Source organism: Pithys albifrons, chromosome 17 (assembly GCF_047495875.1).
Source record: "Pithys albifrons albifrons isolate INPA30051 chromosome 17, PitAlb_v1, whole genome shotgun sequence".
NCBI classification, from domain to species: Eukaryota; Metazoa; Chordata; class Aves; order Passeriformes; family Thamnophilidae; genus Pithys; species Pithys albifrons.
The window spans coordinates 10,235,140-10,249,546 of NC_092474.1; the positions used below are offsets into that span (position 1 = coordinate 10,235,140).

Consider the following 14,407-nt stretch of genomic DNA (forward strand, 5'->3'; position numbering starts at 1 on the left):
ATTAAAACACTTGGAAATTTATTTATGCTAATCACTACATTAAGATAAAAGCTTGTTATAAACCCAAGGCTGTTTTTCTTTTAAAGTTCACTTTTCATGCTTTACATGGATTTGGAAAAAAACTTGTAAATGACTCGTTTCCCTACAAAATAAAAAAACACAACCACAAAGCACCCAACTATTAAGTGCTATTAAACAAGACTGTGTGCAATGTACATCAGCCCTACATGGCAAGTGCCTATTAATGGGAAAACCAGTTTTAGCATCAGAATGTTTTCTTAACCAGTTGTTGATCTACTTAAAAGGAAAAGTTTGTTATGAAGTTTAGGCAGAACTCTCTAAGGTTGCTGGTACCTTTGCATCAGTGCATACATTGGAACCAGTCTGAAACACCTACATAGAGAATAAAAGACTTAGGCTAAAAATTCTTCCTCTTCAGATTCTTGTTGTGCACACACATATTCAGAACACATTTACATAACAGAGAATCAAGTCTCCTTCCTTGCTTTAAGTGGAAATACTGAGATTTCACACAGGCACAGAGGGCAGGCACTAACTGTGGGAAGATGTGTAACCCTTTATCTGCAGTATAAATATCACTACATTTACATATCAAGTCCAAAACAAAGCAGGGCTTGGATCACTTCAATGTGTATTTCAGCCTGAACAGACGGTGAGACCACAACAAATTATGTATAGGTCAGTGCTCAAGCCTGAACAAACTGAGGGCAGTCAAGGTCAGGGCTGGGACACGTTTGCTGAACACCAGGACAGGTCAGTCCTATTGGAACAGCAAAGATCACACCTCGTGTCACAAAACTTCAGCTGGGCACAGACCACCAGCTGCAGGAAGGTACCTCTGCTGCTGCCTCACATCCTCTGACACCATAACAGACGTGTCCTTTTCTCCATGTATATTAAAAAAACCTGACCTCATCAAAATTCATTTTGAAAAAGTCCTGTCTCAGAGGACTGGGCAAACTGGAAAGAACATATCTGATGTTTTGATGCAAACCCCACTTTTTCCCTTTGTCTTGCCATTTCCACCTTTAAGACAGCAGATGCAGTGCAGCACTAAAGGAATTATTAAATAAGGTAAAAATGCTTCCCAAACTGCTTTAGTGTTTCCCCAGCACCTGCCCAGGAGGGATGGCAGATGCACAGGGAGAGCTAACACAGTTCTCCAGGATGTAAGAGAAACTTTAAACCAGAATTCTGTTATTGAACTGCCTGCCCAGCACAGCCCAGAGCCACCTCTGAGCCACATCAGTATTGCTGAAACCCAACTGCACAAGCTGCATGCACATCAGCTTTAAAACATTTATAACCTAGGCCTGTGAAAACCCCACCAGCTCTTCTGAAGTCAGAGATCAAGCCCACACTTCAAAATCAAGCTGTCTTGGGAAGTTCTGGTTCAGGTGGTTATACAGAAACAAGCTAGAGCTGTGGAGCTTCAGTCACAGCAAAACAGTCACCAGAAACCCCCTGGCATTAGCAAGGCCTGGATCAAGCCTTTCCCAAGACACTGTTAGAGCTCTCCAGAGTAGCTACTGGTGTGTCCAACTGTTAAAGAAAACAAAAACAATAATCCAAGAAAAAAAAAATCACTAAACTCTCTTGTTCCTTCCTTGCTAGTTATTCCAAACACATACCACTTTTCCTGACAGCATTTTTTCCCTGTGAGAACACTGCCCTTTTTAGCAATACAGAATAACTCTGGTAATAGAAAGGTGACTTCAGCTTTGTGACTGCATGGTCAGAATACATATCCTTACCACCTTTCCATGTGATTTTACCAGTGTCCTTTCAATGTCCCACTCCCCTGGATGCACTCAAGTGGCTCCCCTTGAAGCTGAATTTGGTGCATTAACAGCTCCCTGACCCCCACAGCACAGGTGTGGGCACCTGCTTCTTGTAGGCACAGCTGGTTCTTTATTAACCTCAGGAGTGCAACATTTCCTCCTCTGCTGGGGTCAGCATTATCTCGCCCAGTCACCTCCCTGGTGGATCTTGCCAGCTCAACTCAGACTTTTTCAGTGGTGAGAGACACTGAACACCAGCAGAAGTATAAAGACAAAATCAATTGCCATGGAGCTCTCAAGCTGCCAGTGGGGGCTGCATCCTGATACTATCGACCATCTACTAAAACTCTGCTGAGATGACTTGCCAGGATGTGTCCCTCACTCTGAACTGGAGGCTGCAACAGGACCTTCTGTCTCCTACATATTCCTGGGATAGACATCCCCACCTTAACACTGTCTCCTCCCAGTACTTAAAGATGCTACAACTCTGTTCCAGGGTGCTGCCCACTCCTACCCCCAGCAAGATGGATGGGTGCTGTTATGGATGAAGATACAGGATTATCTTCTCTTCCCTAGTACTGATGAAGGGAGGGATCAGCATCTACCTGGAGTCTCTGGTAGTTTCATGGTAAGCTCCAGTAGCTCCAAATAATTATTTCCTTTGACCATCAGTTTACTAACAAAGTTACTTCACTCACTGCATACAGAAGTTTCAGAATCAATATGGATTAGAAAGGGTCAAAGTAACATATAAACCCTATGTAAATATTTCTATACAAAGCAGCGTGGTTTCTCAACAACTGCAAAAGGAAAGGCTTAAGGGTTTGTGAAACTGCTCAGCTGTGCTTAGAACCTTCAAGATATCCTGCAAACCAAACCAAGGAAGTGACCCCCTCAAAGCCTAAATGGCTGCAAAGTGACAGCTCTGCATTCTCTGGGTAATGTGTTCCAACATCACTTAAGAATACAGAAAGCAGAAAATCATTGTCTTCAGTATGCCCTCATATAAATTCATAGGATATGAGAGAGCTTCTGCTCTCACATGAAGCAGAACCCAGGCCTCATCCCAATGGCAAGAGCAGCAGACCATGTAAACAATCTCAAAATCTCAATCAGCCTCTCCTCGCTGTCACTCAGTACAGATCAGCTCGAGAAGGCAGTCAGGGCTGTGGCTCAAAACTGCACCTGAAGCACCAGAGGAAACACAGAATCTTCTTGATGCCTATCATCAGAAAAAAGCATGGGGATCTCTTGGCCCTCTTGCCAGAAAAAACTGAACTGTTGCCATTCAGATTTCACTCATCAGCTTTCTATTAAGGATAAACAAGGAACAGTCTGTACGATGTGCTGCTTCTCACTTCAGGCACTGATGTGGTGCAGGATGCCCATCACCTGCCCGAGACACCTCTAACCCCAGCACAGCACTGGGTTTGGTATCCACCACAATTAGTCTGAGATGGGAGAGCTGCAGTAGAATTTTACAACTGTACATTCTCTGCTGGCTAATCCACAAATTCAAGTAAGCAATTAGCACAGCCGGCAAAGAGAAATATATTAATCCAAATAGCATGATTTCCTCAAGGACAGTTGCCAGATTGAGGCATTATTGTATTTTCTTAGAGTGATGTCAGTGATTTCATCCCTGTCACACTGAGAGGTTCCATGACCACCTCAGGAGAATGTAAAGCAAAAGTCTCCTACCCAGGGAGGGAACTCCCACACTCGCTCAGCCTAAAGGGATTCAAACAAAGGGGACGGGCAAGGACAGGGGAAAACCCACGCAAGTCCTCCAACAGTGATTAACTCACTTTCCCAGCATATTGTTTTCTAAAGCTTCATGTGGTAACGTCCCTTCAGAGCACTACGCAAAGTTTCCGGAGCAGATGAAGGTGAGCAGGAAGCAGGAATGGAATGAGGCAGCGAGCTGTGAGCCGAGGCAGTGCATGCTGCCAGCCCCAGGACATGCTCTCCGTGCCTTGGCTCATCCCAAACACCATCATCTGATCTCTTCTGGGGAGCCCTGAGCTCAGCCAGGCTCACAGGCCCCCAGTGCCTTCCCGGGCAAAGCCATAGCGTGCGATGGCACTGCAGACTGAGCAAATCCCCGCTGTGCCTGTGTGTGACACCTCCCCAGTGACAGCAGACCAATCACACTGACTTGGTAGCAGCTCAGACATATTTGCAGCCTGATGCTCCAGGGAATGAGGTATTTTTCTTCAGAACAGATTATTCTAGGAAGCTGCTGGCCCATTTTAAAAGAACACACACATGTGACTGTTGGCAGCTGAGGGTTTTGTTGGGTTTTTGTGGCTTTTTGTGTGTTGGGTTTTTTAGAACTGTCCTAACAACCAGAGGTTGCTTCAGCCTCACCCACACTGTGTGTTCAACACAGGCACTCCTTCCCCAGCCTTGCAGCCAAGGGATTATGTAATTGCTGGAAACATAAAGACTGGCCCCTATCCCATCAGAGAAGTAGCTGCATTTCAGTGTTGAGTGCAGGATACTCTGAAGTTCTTAAGGAGAACAAACACGTGCAGTGAGCCAAGGCTGCACAGTGCACTGCCCACACACCGAGGAGCTGCCTGAGTCCACACACTCAAGCTCTCACCATTGAGTAACTCCTGACTGCTTAGATTTCCAGCAATGCTGTGTGAGCCACTGCAGCCTGCTCCAGTTTCTACTCTGCTGTTGCCACAGACCAACCAGCAAGCAATCTGGGGCTTTCAGATATTCAGAACCTGTACAGAAGCTCCAAAAGAGAATGAGGTGTTTGGGTTCTTTTTTTTTTAATATATTATTTTTAAAAGAAGAAAGGTTGTGGTGGATTTATTCTCCTAGAAAAGAATCCTTATCTTCCACAAAATTAAGTTAAAAATTAATAAAAAACCACCCAGAAGTAACACAGATTGGTGAAATGACTGCAAATACCAAAACAACAGAAGATAACAACTATGCGAAGGGCCTGTAACACCAACAGGCACAATGCAGGAGTATAAACCAACATGCTGAACATGACCAATTCCCTCTTCCTAAGGGCAATCCCTGTGGATTCTCACACACATATTCCTCATGGATTCATGTGGCCATGAGCAACTTGGCTCCAGCTGCCACGTTTGGGCAGAGCTTTCTCTAAAGCAGGGATTCCAATTACATTTGCAATAATCTCATTACTACATCAGCCATAACCTGGTTAAGAAGGGGTCTAGGAGGTGCCATTTGGGCAGTTGGGAAGCAGACAAAAGGGAGATGTGCTTTGTTGTTTTAGTAACAGAAGGTTTGCAAACTGCAACCAGGTCTTGTGACAGAAACACACCTCGCTGTCCTAAACAGGACAATTCTACTGTTTAAAACACACACAGAGCACAATTTGAAAAGAGCTTAGAGAAGTAATGCATTTGTAAAACTGTCCCAGCAGTAGGACAGACCAACATTCAAGGATTTACTTACAGGCTATGGTTGCTTTCTCACCACCTGTAATTTAAAGATATGATCAGGAAAGCAATCCACTTCACCATCAGTGAGCTGGCCAAAACCTGCTTTGTAAGCCAAGACACTCAAATTGTTGTTTTGGAACTACTTCATTCACATGCAGTTCACCCAAACTAATCCCTGCCAGCATTTCTCTTGTCACCTGCAGTCTGCCCCTCTGTGTATCTCCCACTGAACCTGCACCAGAACACCACGTCATTTCCTACAAGTGCCAGCAAAAGATTACTTAAGTCAATGACATTTCACCAGGGTAAGAACAGGATCAGGCCCTTATTATTCTTTCCAAGCTTATCGGACTGGGCAGAAAAATCAAAGAGGAGACAGTCAAAAAAATACAAACTGCTGGCCTTGGTTTCTGTGGGGGAAACCAAGCTCCAGACAATCTGTGCCTCCAATCAACACTGATTTCCATGAACAGCAATATGCTTCCCTATGGTAATTGAAATGGAGCAATTCTCAAACAGCTTGCCAAGTCTCACCTCATTAACCTTTATGGACTGACCTCCAAAATTCCTTGAAGCTGAAGAACAGGTCCCCCTTGCCTCTGAATGATAACTGTTTACCCAGTTGGGCAGGGAAGGAGGGCATTAGAGACCAAGCTGGTAAACATGCCAGAACTGGAAGAAGAACTCTTTCTAGGCTATTAGTCGGGCCCAAACCTTCATAGGCTTCTGTCTCCTTTGCTGGCCCACCTTCCAGGCAGCCTGCAAAGCCAAATTTGGATTACAAATCACACTCCCCACCCCCAACACCTCTTAGAAGAGTCAGTATCATTAGCTCAAGTGTGCTGCTCAGTATTCAAACAAGCATTTCCTCACTTGAAGGGTTAGCAAAGTTTCTAATGAACTCTTATTTTTCCTCTGTCCCAAATCTGTTATTCAGGATGCCTACTTGCCATTCCACTCACCTCTTTGTATTACTTTGGCTCAGGCCTCCATGAAACTTTGTGGTGGCAGTGAAAAGCAAACTGTCAATGAAGGAAGTACTTAGCATTTTATCCAAATATCCAAACCAGAGATATTAAACAAATGGGAGCACTTAGGGAAGATGGCAGAGCAATTAGTTCCACAAATTAGCAAGCTCCTAGCTTCCTTTGTCATCATCTTGTGTGGCAAAGCTTTAGGGCTGTAGCCCCTGGCTCTGGGAAATGGCCATGCTGGAACGATCCAGGTCCAGTGGTTTTGTCACATGGCACAGCGTGGCAGCGTGGCCACCACAGCCAGGGTATCCCTGTGGCTCTGGTGCAGCTCGGTCCTACCCGAGTTCCTGCAATGCTCCCAAACTTTAAGCTTGCCCTAGGGACACATCCCACCTGCCCAGTCTCAGCTCCCTGGCTGCCTGCACCGGGCTGGGCCCTCACTCAGCAGGGGCAGCTGCACAGGGAGCTCAGCTCCACTGCCACAGAGCCCACTTGGAGACTGTTGGCACCCGTGCAGGGACAAGCAGCTTTCTACCAGACCCAGCACTTGCAGAATTCATAGCTCTCTGTCTGCTTATTCCATAGCAAAGTCAGTCTCACTTCAATCTCTCTGTCATGGACCAAGAATATGAGCTTCACACAGACACATGAGGTGACACCAGTACTCCCCAGGGCTTCCCAGTACCACACAACTATCTAGGCTGGTTTTCCCTCTCATTTCAAAGGCAGGTGCTTTGTGATTGCAGAACCTGAGCACTGGGGTAGGAAAAATTCCATGACCTGGGGTGAACCTAAGAAAAGTTAAAATAAAATCCATCTGTATGTCATTACTTATGGGAGGCCTGAGGTAAACACTGGAACTGTGGAAGAAGAGACAAAACCAACAGGACTTCAGAGTCCTCTATAGTCACTGGAGACATAAAGCAGAAGCTCCATGGATTCCACTAAATTCAGCTAAGAGGAAAGAGAAATCTGGCAGAGAAAGAGAAGGAGCTCTTCACTCCCCCTGACTAAGAAGCAGGGAGTGGTAGCACAGGCATCTTGATAATCCCAAAAATCTCAAAAGCCACTAAATCGCTGAAAAGCAAGGCAGGGTGGGGGGTTGCATTCAAACAGCATCTTGGTATCAGTGCCCCTAGGAAATCCACTGAGCATCATAGTAAAGGATTAAAACATGTTTAAAAAGGAATAGCAAAATGAACTAAACAAGTGTCAGAGAAAATTTAAACCTCATTATTGATCTAGAAAGCAAGACCCGTGGCCAGCAGCCCTTAAAATTAACGAGCAATCTGCACATTATGAAAGTTCCTATATTTCAGCTCCTCAGAAGGAAGCATCACTTCACAGAGGACAGAGGTCTGCCTCAGCTGCTCAGAGGAAAAAGCTGTGCTTCTAAACAGCAGCAACAGGACTGGCATGTTGCCTCAGGAGTCGCTGCACCCCTAAAACACTGCAACACAAACTACACCTTCAGAGTAAAACCCACAGAATACAACAGTGGGTTGAAGAAGTTCAGAATTGAGAAGATCTCAGCAGAGGCAAGTAACTCAGAACAGACCCTTGCAGAAACAGGTAGAGAACGAGGCCCTTCCATGACGACACACTGTGTGCTTTCTTGGGCTTTTACAAATAAGTAGTGTCAAGATTTAACCTAACAGGAAATTCAGATGCTTGCCTATCTGGTCAGGCATTTAAGGCACACAAAACTGAAGAACCTACAGCTCTAGGTAAGTAGAAGCTTTAAAATGCCATTCTGCTCAGCTAACAGAAATTTTGAGTTTTGCAGTTCACATGCATAAAATTCACCACTCTCCTCTTGGTCTACATTAAACTCCCTAAAAATACAGAGAATGTTCCATGTGCTCCAGAAAGGGACATTCAGCACTCCCACGCTTAGAAGCAGCTAAAATAAGAGAAACATCACTCCCAGTGGAATTAAGGCACATATCCCAAACTGACCTCCCTGGTTGTTGGTGGCTGTCAGGAGAAAAGCCTGGCAGAGCTCTCTGCAAAGCACCATCAAGTCTCCACATGTGAACACAAGTCACTGCTGGGGCACCTTGAGGGAAGCAGCTGTGCAGGTAAATATTATTTACATGGACTCCAGATACTTTCCATGTTGTTATGAGACAGATAAAATCATTGCACACACAGAGCTGAGAGAGCATGCACTGATTTTATGATGCAAGCTGTGAAGCCAAGACACAACTCGTGTGCTCCTTCTTTAGCAAACTGCCATCAGTTAAAAAGTGGCCCAGCTGAGGCCACTGTGAGGCCTCATCTCTCCAGAACAGCCCTGTGCAACTGTCCCCTTGACTACAGGCAGAAATACATAACAAGTGGCTTTTCTTGTGTCTGTGTCTGCAACTAATGTCTAACAGTAGGCAGAATTTTAAAAACCTTGTTCTTTCTTAACAATCACAGAAAAGATATTCAAGCTTAATGCAAAGTTGTGATTTTTTTCCTATTCCCTCTACAGGAAATTAGTGATGCATAATTAATGCTAATATAAATATCTTTGCCCAGGCTCTATTAAGTACATTTAATAGAAAGTACAGCTATTACCAAAACTCAGCCCTGAAGCTCTGATTCTGCTCCTTGGAAAGAACTGAAAGCCTATTACCTTGGTCTGATTTCAAGTTTTTAATAACCTTTCTCCAAGAACCCAGATTCAAATCTTGGCTTGGACCCTATTCACTTGAGAGTTAGGTCCTTTTCTTGAAATACAAAATTAGGAAAACATCCCTTTTGACTGTGAACTCCTGAGGTAATTTGGACAGAACAGCATGTGTCTGCTGGCCAAGCTGAAGGTGCACAGGGACGACAGATCCAGACACAAATTCCACATTGCACCTGTGCACAGCACATTTCAGTATCATGATGCGAAGAGCCACCAAAGGCAAAGCCAGGAAGCCCACAGAAATCTGGATGCACTGAGAAGTCAAACACTGTTGAGCAAACCCCACTTGATGCTAATTAACATTAAGGCTGGCCAGAACCTCCTGTCATTCAGACTTGCACTCTCTGTTCAAGCACAACTTCAGGGAAGCCTGGCAGAAGCAGTGAGTGAAGCACAGGTGTGGAAGAGCTGTCTCGATCTGAGAGCTGCTTTTGTGTCCTGTGGTGCTGGAGAACAGTCCTCACCAGAGCACGGTAGCTGGGAATGGGAGCCAGCCAATCACACAGTGGGCTCTCAGGCCTTTTGTTTGTTTTATGAAAGAGAGGTTCTGCCAGCTGGTTTCAGATCAAAAATCTTCCCCATCAGGAAAGAAATAAAATTCATATAAAATGATGCTCAGGAGGAATTAATAAAAAACACAGTGCTCCTGAAGGCATAAGCCTTTTTGGTTAAGGAAAAGGTTGCCACCAGCTAATGTGCAAGACAGCACTGATTAGCCATCTGGTGAAAGTTCCTGCTAAGCTTGCCATGTCACCCCCTTTGCTGAGGAAAGCAGAAGGTGGATCAGTTACATTCTGTCCTTGCCTGCAATGTGTGGTCATCCTCAGGAACAAGACAAAAAGCTTTCCAGCACAACCAGGAATTTTAAGTGTTCTGACTTTTCAGCAGCCCTTCTTTTATCACTGCCTCCCAGCTAAATTATTTAAAATAAAAATTACCTATTGCCTTTGTCAAAGCTGTATTTATCCTCAAGCCTTATCAACCCTTGTTGTTCTTGCCCCTTTGTTTCCTTCTGCAGAAACTGAAACTGCCAGGAGGCTTCCCAGTCATCTAAAGAGCATCAGTAAACAAGAGCAGAGACAGATGGCTGCAGTCAGTTCAGAGGAGCACAGGATGCAGCCTCTCCCCTGCCCCTCAGACACACACAGGCAGCAAACCCAGCAAGGATGCAGAGAGAGAACAGGGATGTCCATCCAATCTGGTAAGGAAGAAGTCACTGCTAGGACAGGCTGCAGAGCTCCCATGTACACTCAACATCCAACACCACCATCCAGCCTTTCAATAACACCAGAGGTTATGAGGATGGTGGTGGGGCAGGGAGTTCTCCCTCTCCTGTTGCTCCCAAAAGTACTGCTGGCAAAAACAACCAGCAGAGAGAGAAGAACCAGGCATCTCTTTCCAGCAAAGTTACTCTTCTGAGAACTAATACAGCAAACTCACACAACCTGAGGAAGTGACATCTGACAGGTTTCTCAATTCACCTGCTACTTCAGGAATCCGGTCCCATTGACAAATAACATATTAAGCCCTTATTAAAATGAGATTCAAAGAGATAAAACCCACAAGAGAACTCACAGATTTAGAATTACAGAAGTCTGTCAAAACAAATATTGTTATTTTTTTCATTCCTGGATTTGATTTTCATTTATTGCATAAATGCCTAACAGTGTTAGCACAAGATACTATTTACATTATGTGCCTTGCCTTCCTAAATAGATTCAGATGTCCACATACATTAAAAAAAAACAACTATCTGAATTAACATAGCTCCTTGTCTGCATCTTCCAACAACTATAAATTCACTGTGATTCCACAGACACAACTGCATGCCTGAATGGCTTACACAGGAACAGGTTCAAACACTGCCCATTCTTCCCCAAAGGAAAATTTTGATTCTGCTGAAATTAAATTAACATTTTTCCCTCAAGGCTTCCTGATATTCCAAGTTCTTCCTTCACTCAGTGATAACAGAAAACTTCAAGAACAGGGTTGCAAAATCATCACCTCCAATCATCTCTAATTGAAGGCTGACACGAGACAGAACGAGAAACGAGCACTCCAATTAATACAGACAGGAAAAAACAAGATTGTGGGAGCAGCACCATTATCGGGAAAGCTCCAGCAAACCCCTCAGGTTGTAGCATGTTGGCACACTCCCACCTCTGAGGCAGAGTTTAACTGCTCCTTAGCGCAGGAGTATGAGGGAGGGAATGATGTGGTGGTGAATTTACCACAGCTGGTGAATACCTGGTAAAGTTCTGACCTCTTTTTACCTCAATGTTCACTGAAACTTTAAGAACTGATTAACACGGGACTCCACCGACTCTTTCCAGAGAGGCTTGAATCAACCCTTCTGGGAATCCAGGCTGACTTCCTATAGTGCAGTCTGACATGTACTTCTGTGGGACCTTCTTAAAACAGCAGAACTCCAAAATAAACACAGACTTCTCACATGGAACAGTTGCCCCCTCACAGCGTTTCACGCAGGGTCCCCTGTTCTTTTATACATGCCATTCCCTGTTCTATACATTTAAAAGACCCAACAAAAAGCTGGTACACACCTGTATCCCCATGGAAACAGCTGTCCTGGTGACACCTCCCAGAGGGCAAATCTCCGTCACTTGGCCAGATCTGCCCTGTTTTTCGTACACCCACAATGGTAGCCTCAGACACAATGACCTGCTGCTGCCTGTGCCGTTTTTGGGACTGGGGGGTTGGTGGGCTGCTGCTGTCAAAGGACTGCTGAGAGTTCTGCGAGGGAGAACGGCTTTTATCCCGATACATGCGGTAAGTGGTGGGGCTGGGGGAGACGTGGCTGGACTGTCCTGAGGAGAAGTCTTCCTCACTCGAGGTAAGGTTCTCGTTAGAGCTACAATCAGGAGTGTATCCCCCTCCAATGTCTTCAAAACTCCTGGGGGAGTAAGATCTCCGGGGCCATGTGAGATGTTTTTCCTGGTCAGTTGTGCCCTGATTTCGCAGAATGGGTCCTTTTCCTTCTCCTTCCCCCATCATTGCACCCACATAGATACTTTGATACGGCTGGAAGTCCATGGGCTGCCAAGGTGAGCGGTTGCTGCCATTGGCATTAATCAGGTTATCTTTGAGAAACTTGGGGTTCAGTTCAGCATCCTCATACTCTCCATCATAGCCAAAGCTGCTCTCTGAGGACCTTCCCCTGTAGGCAGGCCTCTGGAACTCGCTGAAGCTCGGTACCATGTTCGAAGGGAGAGAGTGCAAAGACTTCTTGCGTTCCATTTGCATGGCTTGGCTGCCAAGGGAGCTTATTTTATCCGAAACATCTTTATCGTTGACCTTTACTAGACCCTTCTCATGATGATACTCCATGTTCACATAAAATGGCTTTTCAACAACATCCTTGTTATCTCCAGAAGAATGCGAATTAACCTTTTTCATTCTCTCAAAATTGGACCTTAGGGCTGCCACACTGGTGCTGTTCCCTCTCTCCTTAGGCTCAAATGATCCCTCCTTCTCAGCAGATCCCACCAGTCTGCGAGTGGAAGCCGATCTGTGTTTGGAAGGAGAGCCATCGGTATCACAGCGATTCTCTGTGTCTTCTACAACTCTCTTCAGTTTCTCTTCCCCATAGTACTTAGCCTTGTCCTGCTCTCCCTCTCCGTGATGGGGGCTGTCCAAAGGGGACAGGTCTGACCCATCGCTCTGGGTGGACAGCTTCCGCAGAGAGGGGATCCTGGGTTTGAACTTTTCCTCGCCGTGGTGTGACTTGCTTTTTTCATATTCGTCTTGGTCAGCAGACTGGTGATGATGCGGGTCCTGGATCTGCTGCTCTGCACCCCCTTCAGGCAACTGAGAAACACGTTTAAAACCCCATCTCTGTCTATCATAGCTTTTCTTCTCTTTTGCCAGAAGAGTCTGCAGGTAAATCATGCGGAACCTCTCCTTGTTGACCTCCATCTCCAGTCTCCGGATAGATGCTTTGCACATCTCCAGCTCCTGTTCAATATCTCCCACAGATTTCAGCTCCATTTTAGGAGGCTCAGAGTCTGCAAATTGTGCTTTCCAAGCCTCCACAAACCCCACAGGGTCCACCATTTTGCATACAGGAGTAAGTGGAGAATACGAGAAGGGAGGCTGGAGAGAGAAAACCAGCCGGATCTCACATGTAGAAGCAGAACCAGCTCCAGCAGGGTCAGCTCCGCGCGTGTCTGTCCCGGTCCATGCAGGGGCAGCGGGAGGGCAGGGGCGATGCTCCCTCGCGCTGTTCTCTCCTCCAGCCTTCGCCGGCCCCAGCCCCGCACACCCTCGCTACTCTCTACCCGGCATGACTGCTGCTCTGCTGGCGAACAACAACGCTCCCTCCCCGGCGATCCCCGAGCACTTCAAAACGGGTGGACAAAGGAGCAGGCTCGGGGCGGGGGAGGGAAGGTAAATATCGCCCCCCACCCACCTCCTGTCGCCGCCGTCCTGGGCACGGTGCTCGGCGCAGCCACGCTCCGTCCTCCTGCGCTCCGCGCTGCCTCGCCAGCCCGTGTGTTGTGCTTTCTCTTCCTCTCCCCTCCTCTCTCTCCCCCTGCCCCTTCGCTGTCTCCTCCTCCCGGCTATTGTGCGGCGGCGGGCGCGGGCCGCGCTCGGGCGCTCCCCGGCCGTGCCCGGGCGCGCCGCGGCCCCGCGGGAGCCCCCCCGGCGGCGCGGCAGCCGCGGCACATCGCGGCACAGCCCGGCCCGGCAGCGCTGCGGAAGGGGAGGAGAGGGAAGCACCCGGCGCAGCCACTGACACGGCGCTGGGGCCTCTTAAAGGGGCAGCGGGGCCGGCCGGGCCGCGGGACCCCGCGGGGTGGGGTGACCCTGGCCCGAGACACAAAGGCGGGGATGTGCAGCCTCAGGCCTGGGCATCGTCACAGCATAGAGACATGGCCATGCCTAAGCCTGGCCAGAAGGTACCGTGCACGCTGTGCATAGGGAGGTATCCGTTCTCGTCCATACAGTCATTCCCTCATATATTATGTATAAACACCAGCACGTCCCTGTGCTCTCTCTTGTGCTCATCGCAGCAAGGCTCTCTCCCCCCAGGCACTGATGCAGCTCACCTTCAAAGGTCACGTTTTTCCCCACTCATGTAAGTGCTGCTCAGTGGCAGGCTTGTCATTACCTCAATCCTGCCTTCCTTGCCAATAAATGACAAGCTGGATTTCTGAGATGGGCAACTGGTACTCCATAATAACTGTGATACGAGCAATAAGGCCTGTTTTGTTCTGCATTAGTCTCACTTTTGCCCTGTATATTATCCTAGCCCAAATAACTCAGAGTCCCACGCCCCAGCACTGGGTGAAGGGTGGCAAATGATTTAAACAAAAGTCTGGCCGCCAAGTACTACTCCTGAAATCACAGAACACAATCTTTGATCTTGCTTAAGGTCTGTGTCCCTTTCATGTATGAATTCAACCTCTGAAAAATTGGTAACAAATACACCCCAAGTTCATTTTGCCTGTTTGGATGGCATGTCCCCCATTAACATGCTTCTTTCATGTCTGCAGTGAG

General features: G+C 46.9%; 1 protein-coding gene across 1 annotated transcript in view; it reads right to left on the bottom strand.

Moving 5' to 3' along the window:
* BCR (BCR activator of RhoGEF and GTPase) overlaps nt 1–13,585 on the bottom strand; it is a 98,927-nt gene extending 85,342 nt beyond the window's left edge. The window contains exon 1 of the mRNA XM_071572417.1: nt 11,452–13,585. Coding sequence (XP_071428518.1) covers nt 11,452–12,961 — 1,510 coding nt within the window. The 5' untranslated portion in view covers nt 12,962–13,585. The remainder of the gene's footprint in view (nt 1–11,451) is intronic.
* Between the last annotated feature and the right edge of the window lie 822 nt (nt 13,586–14,407).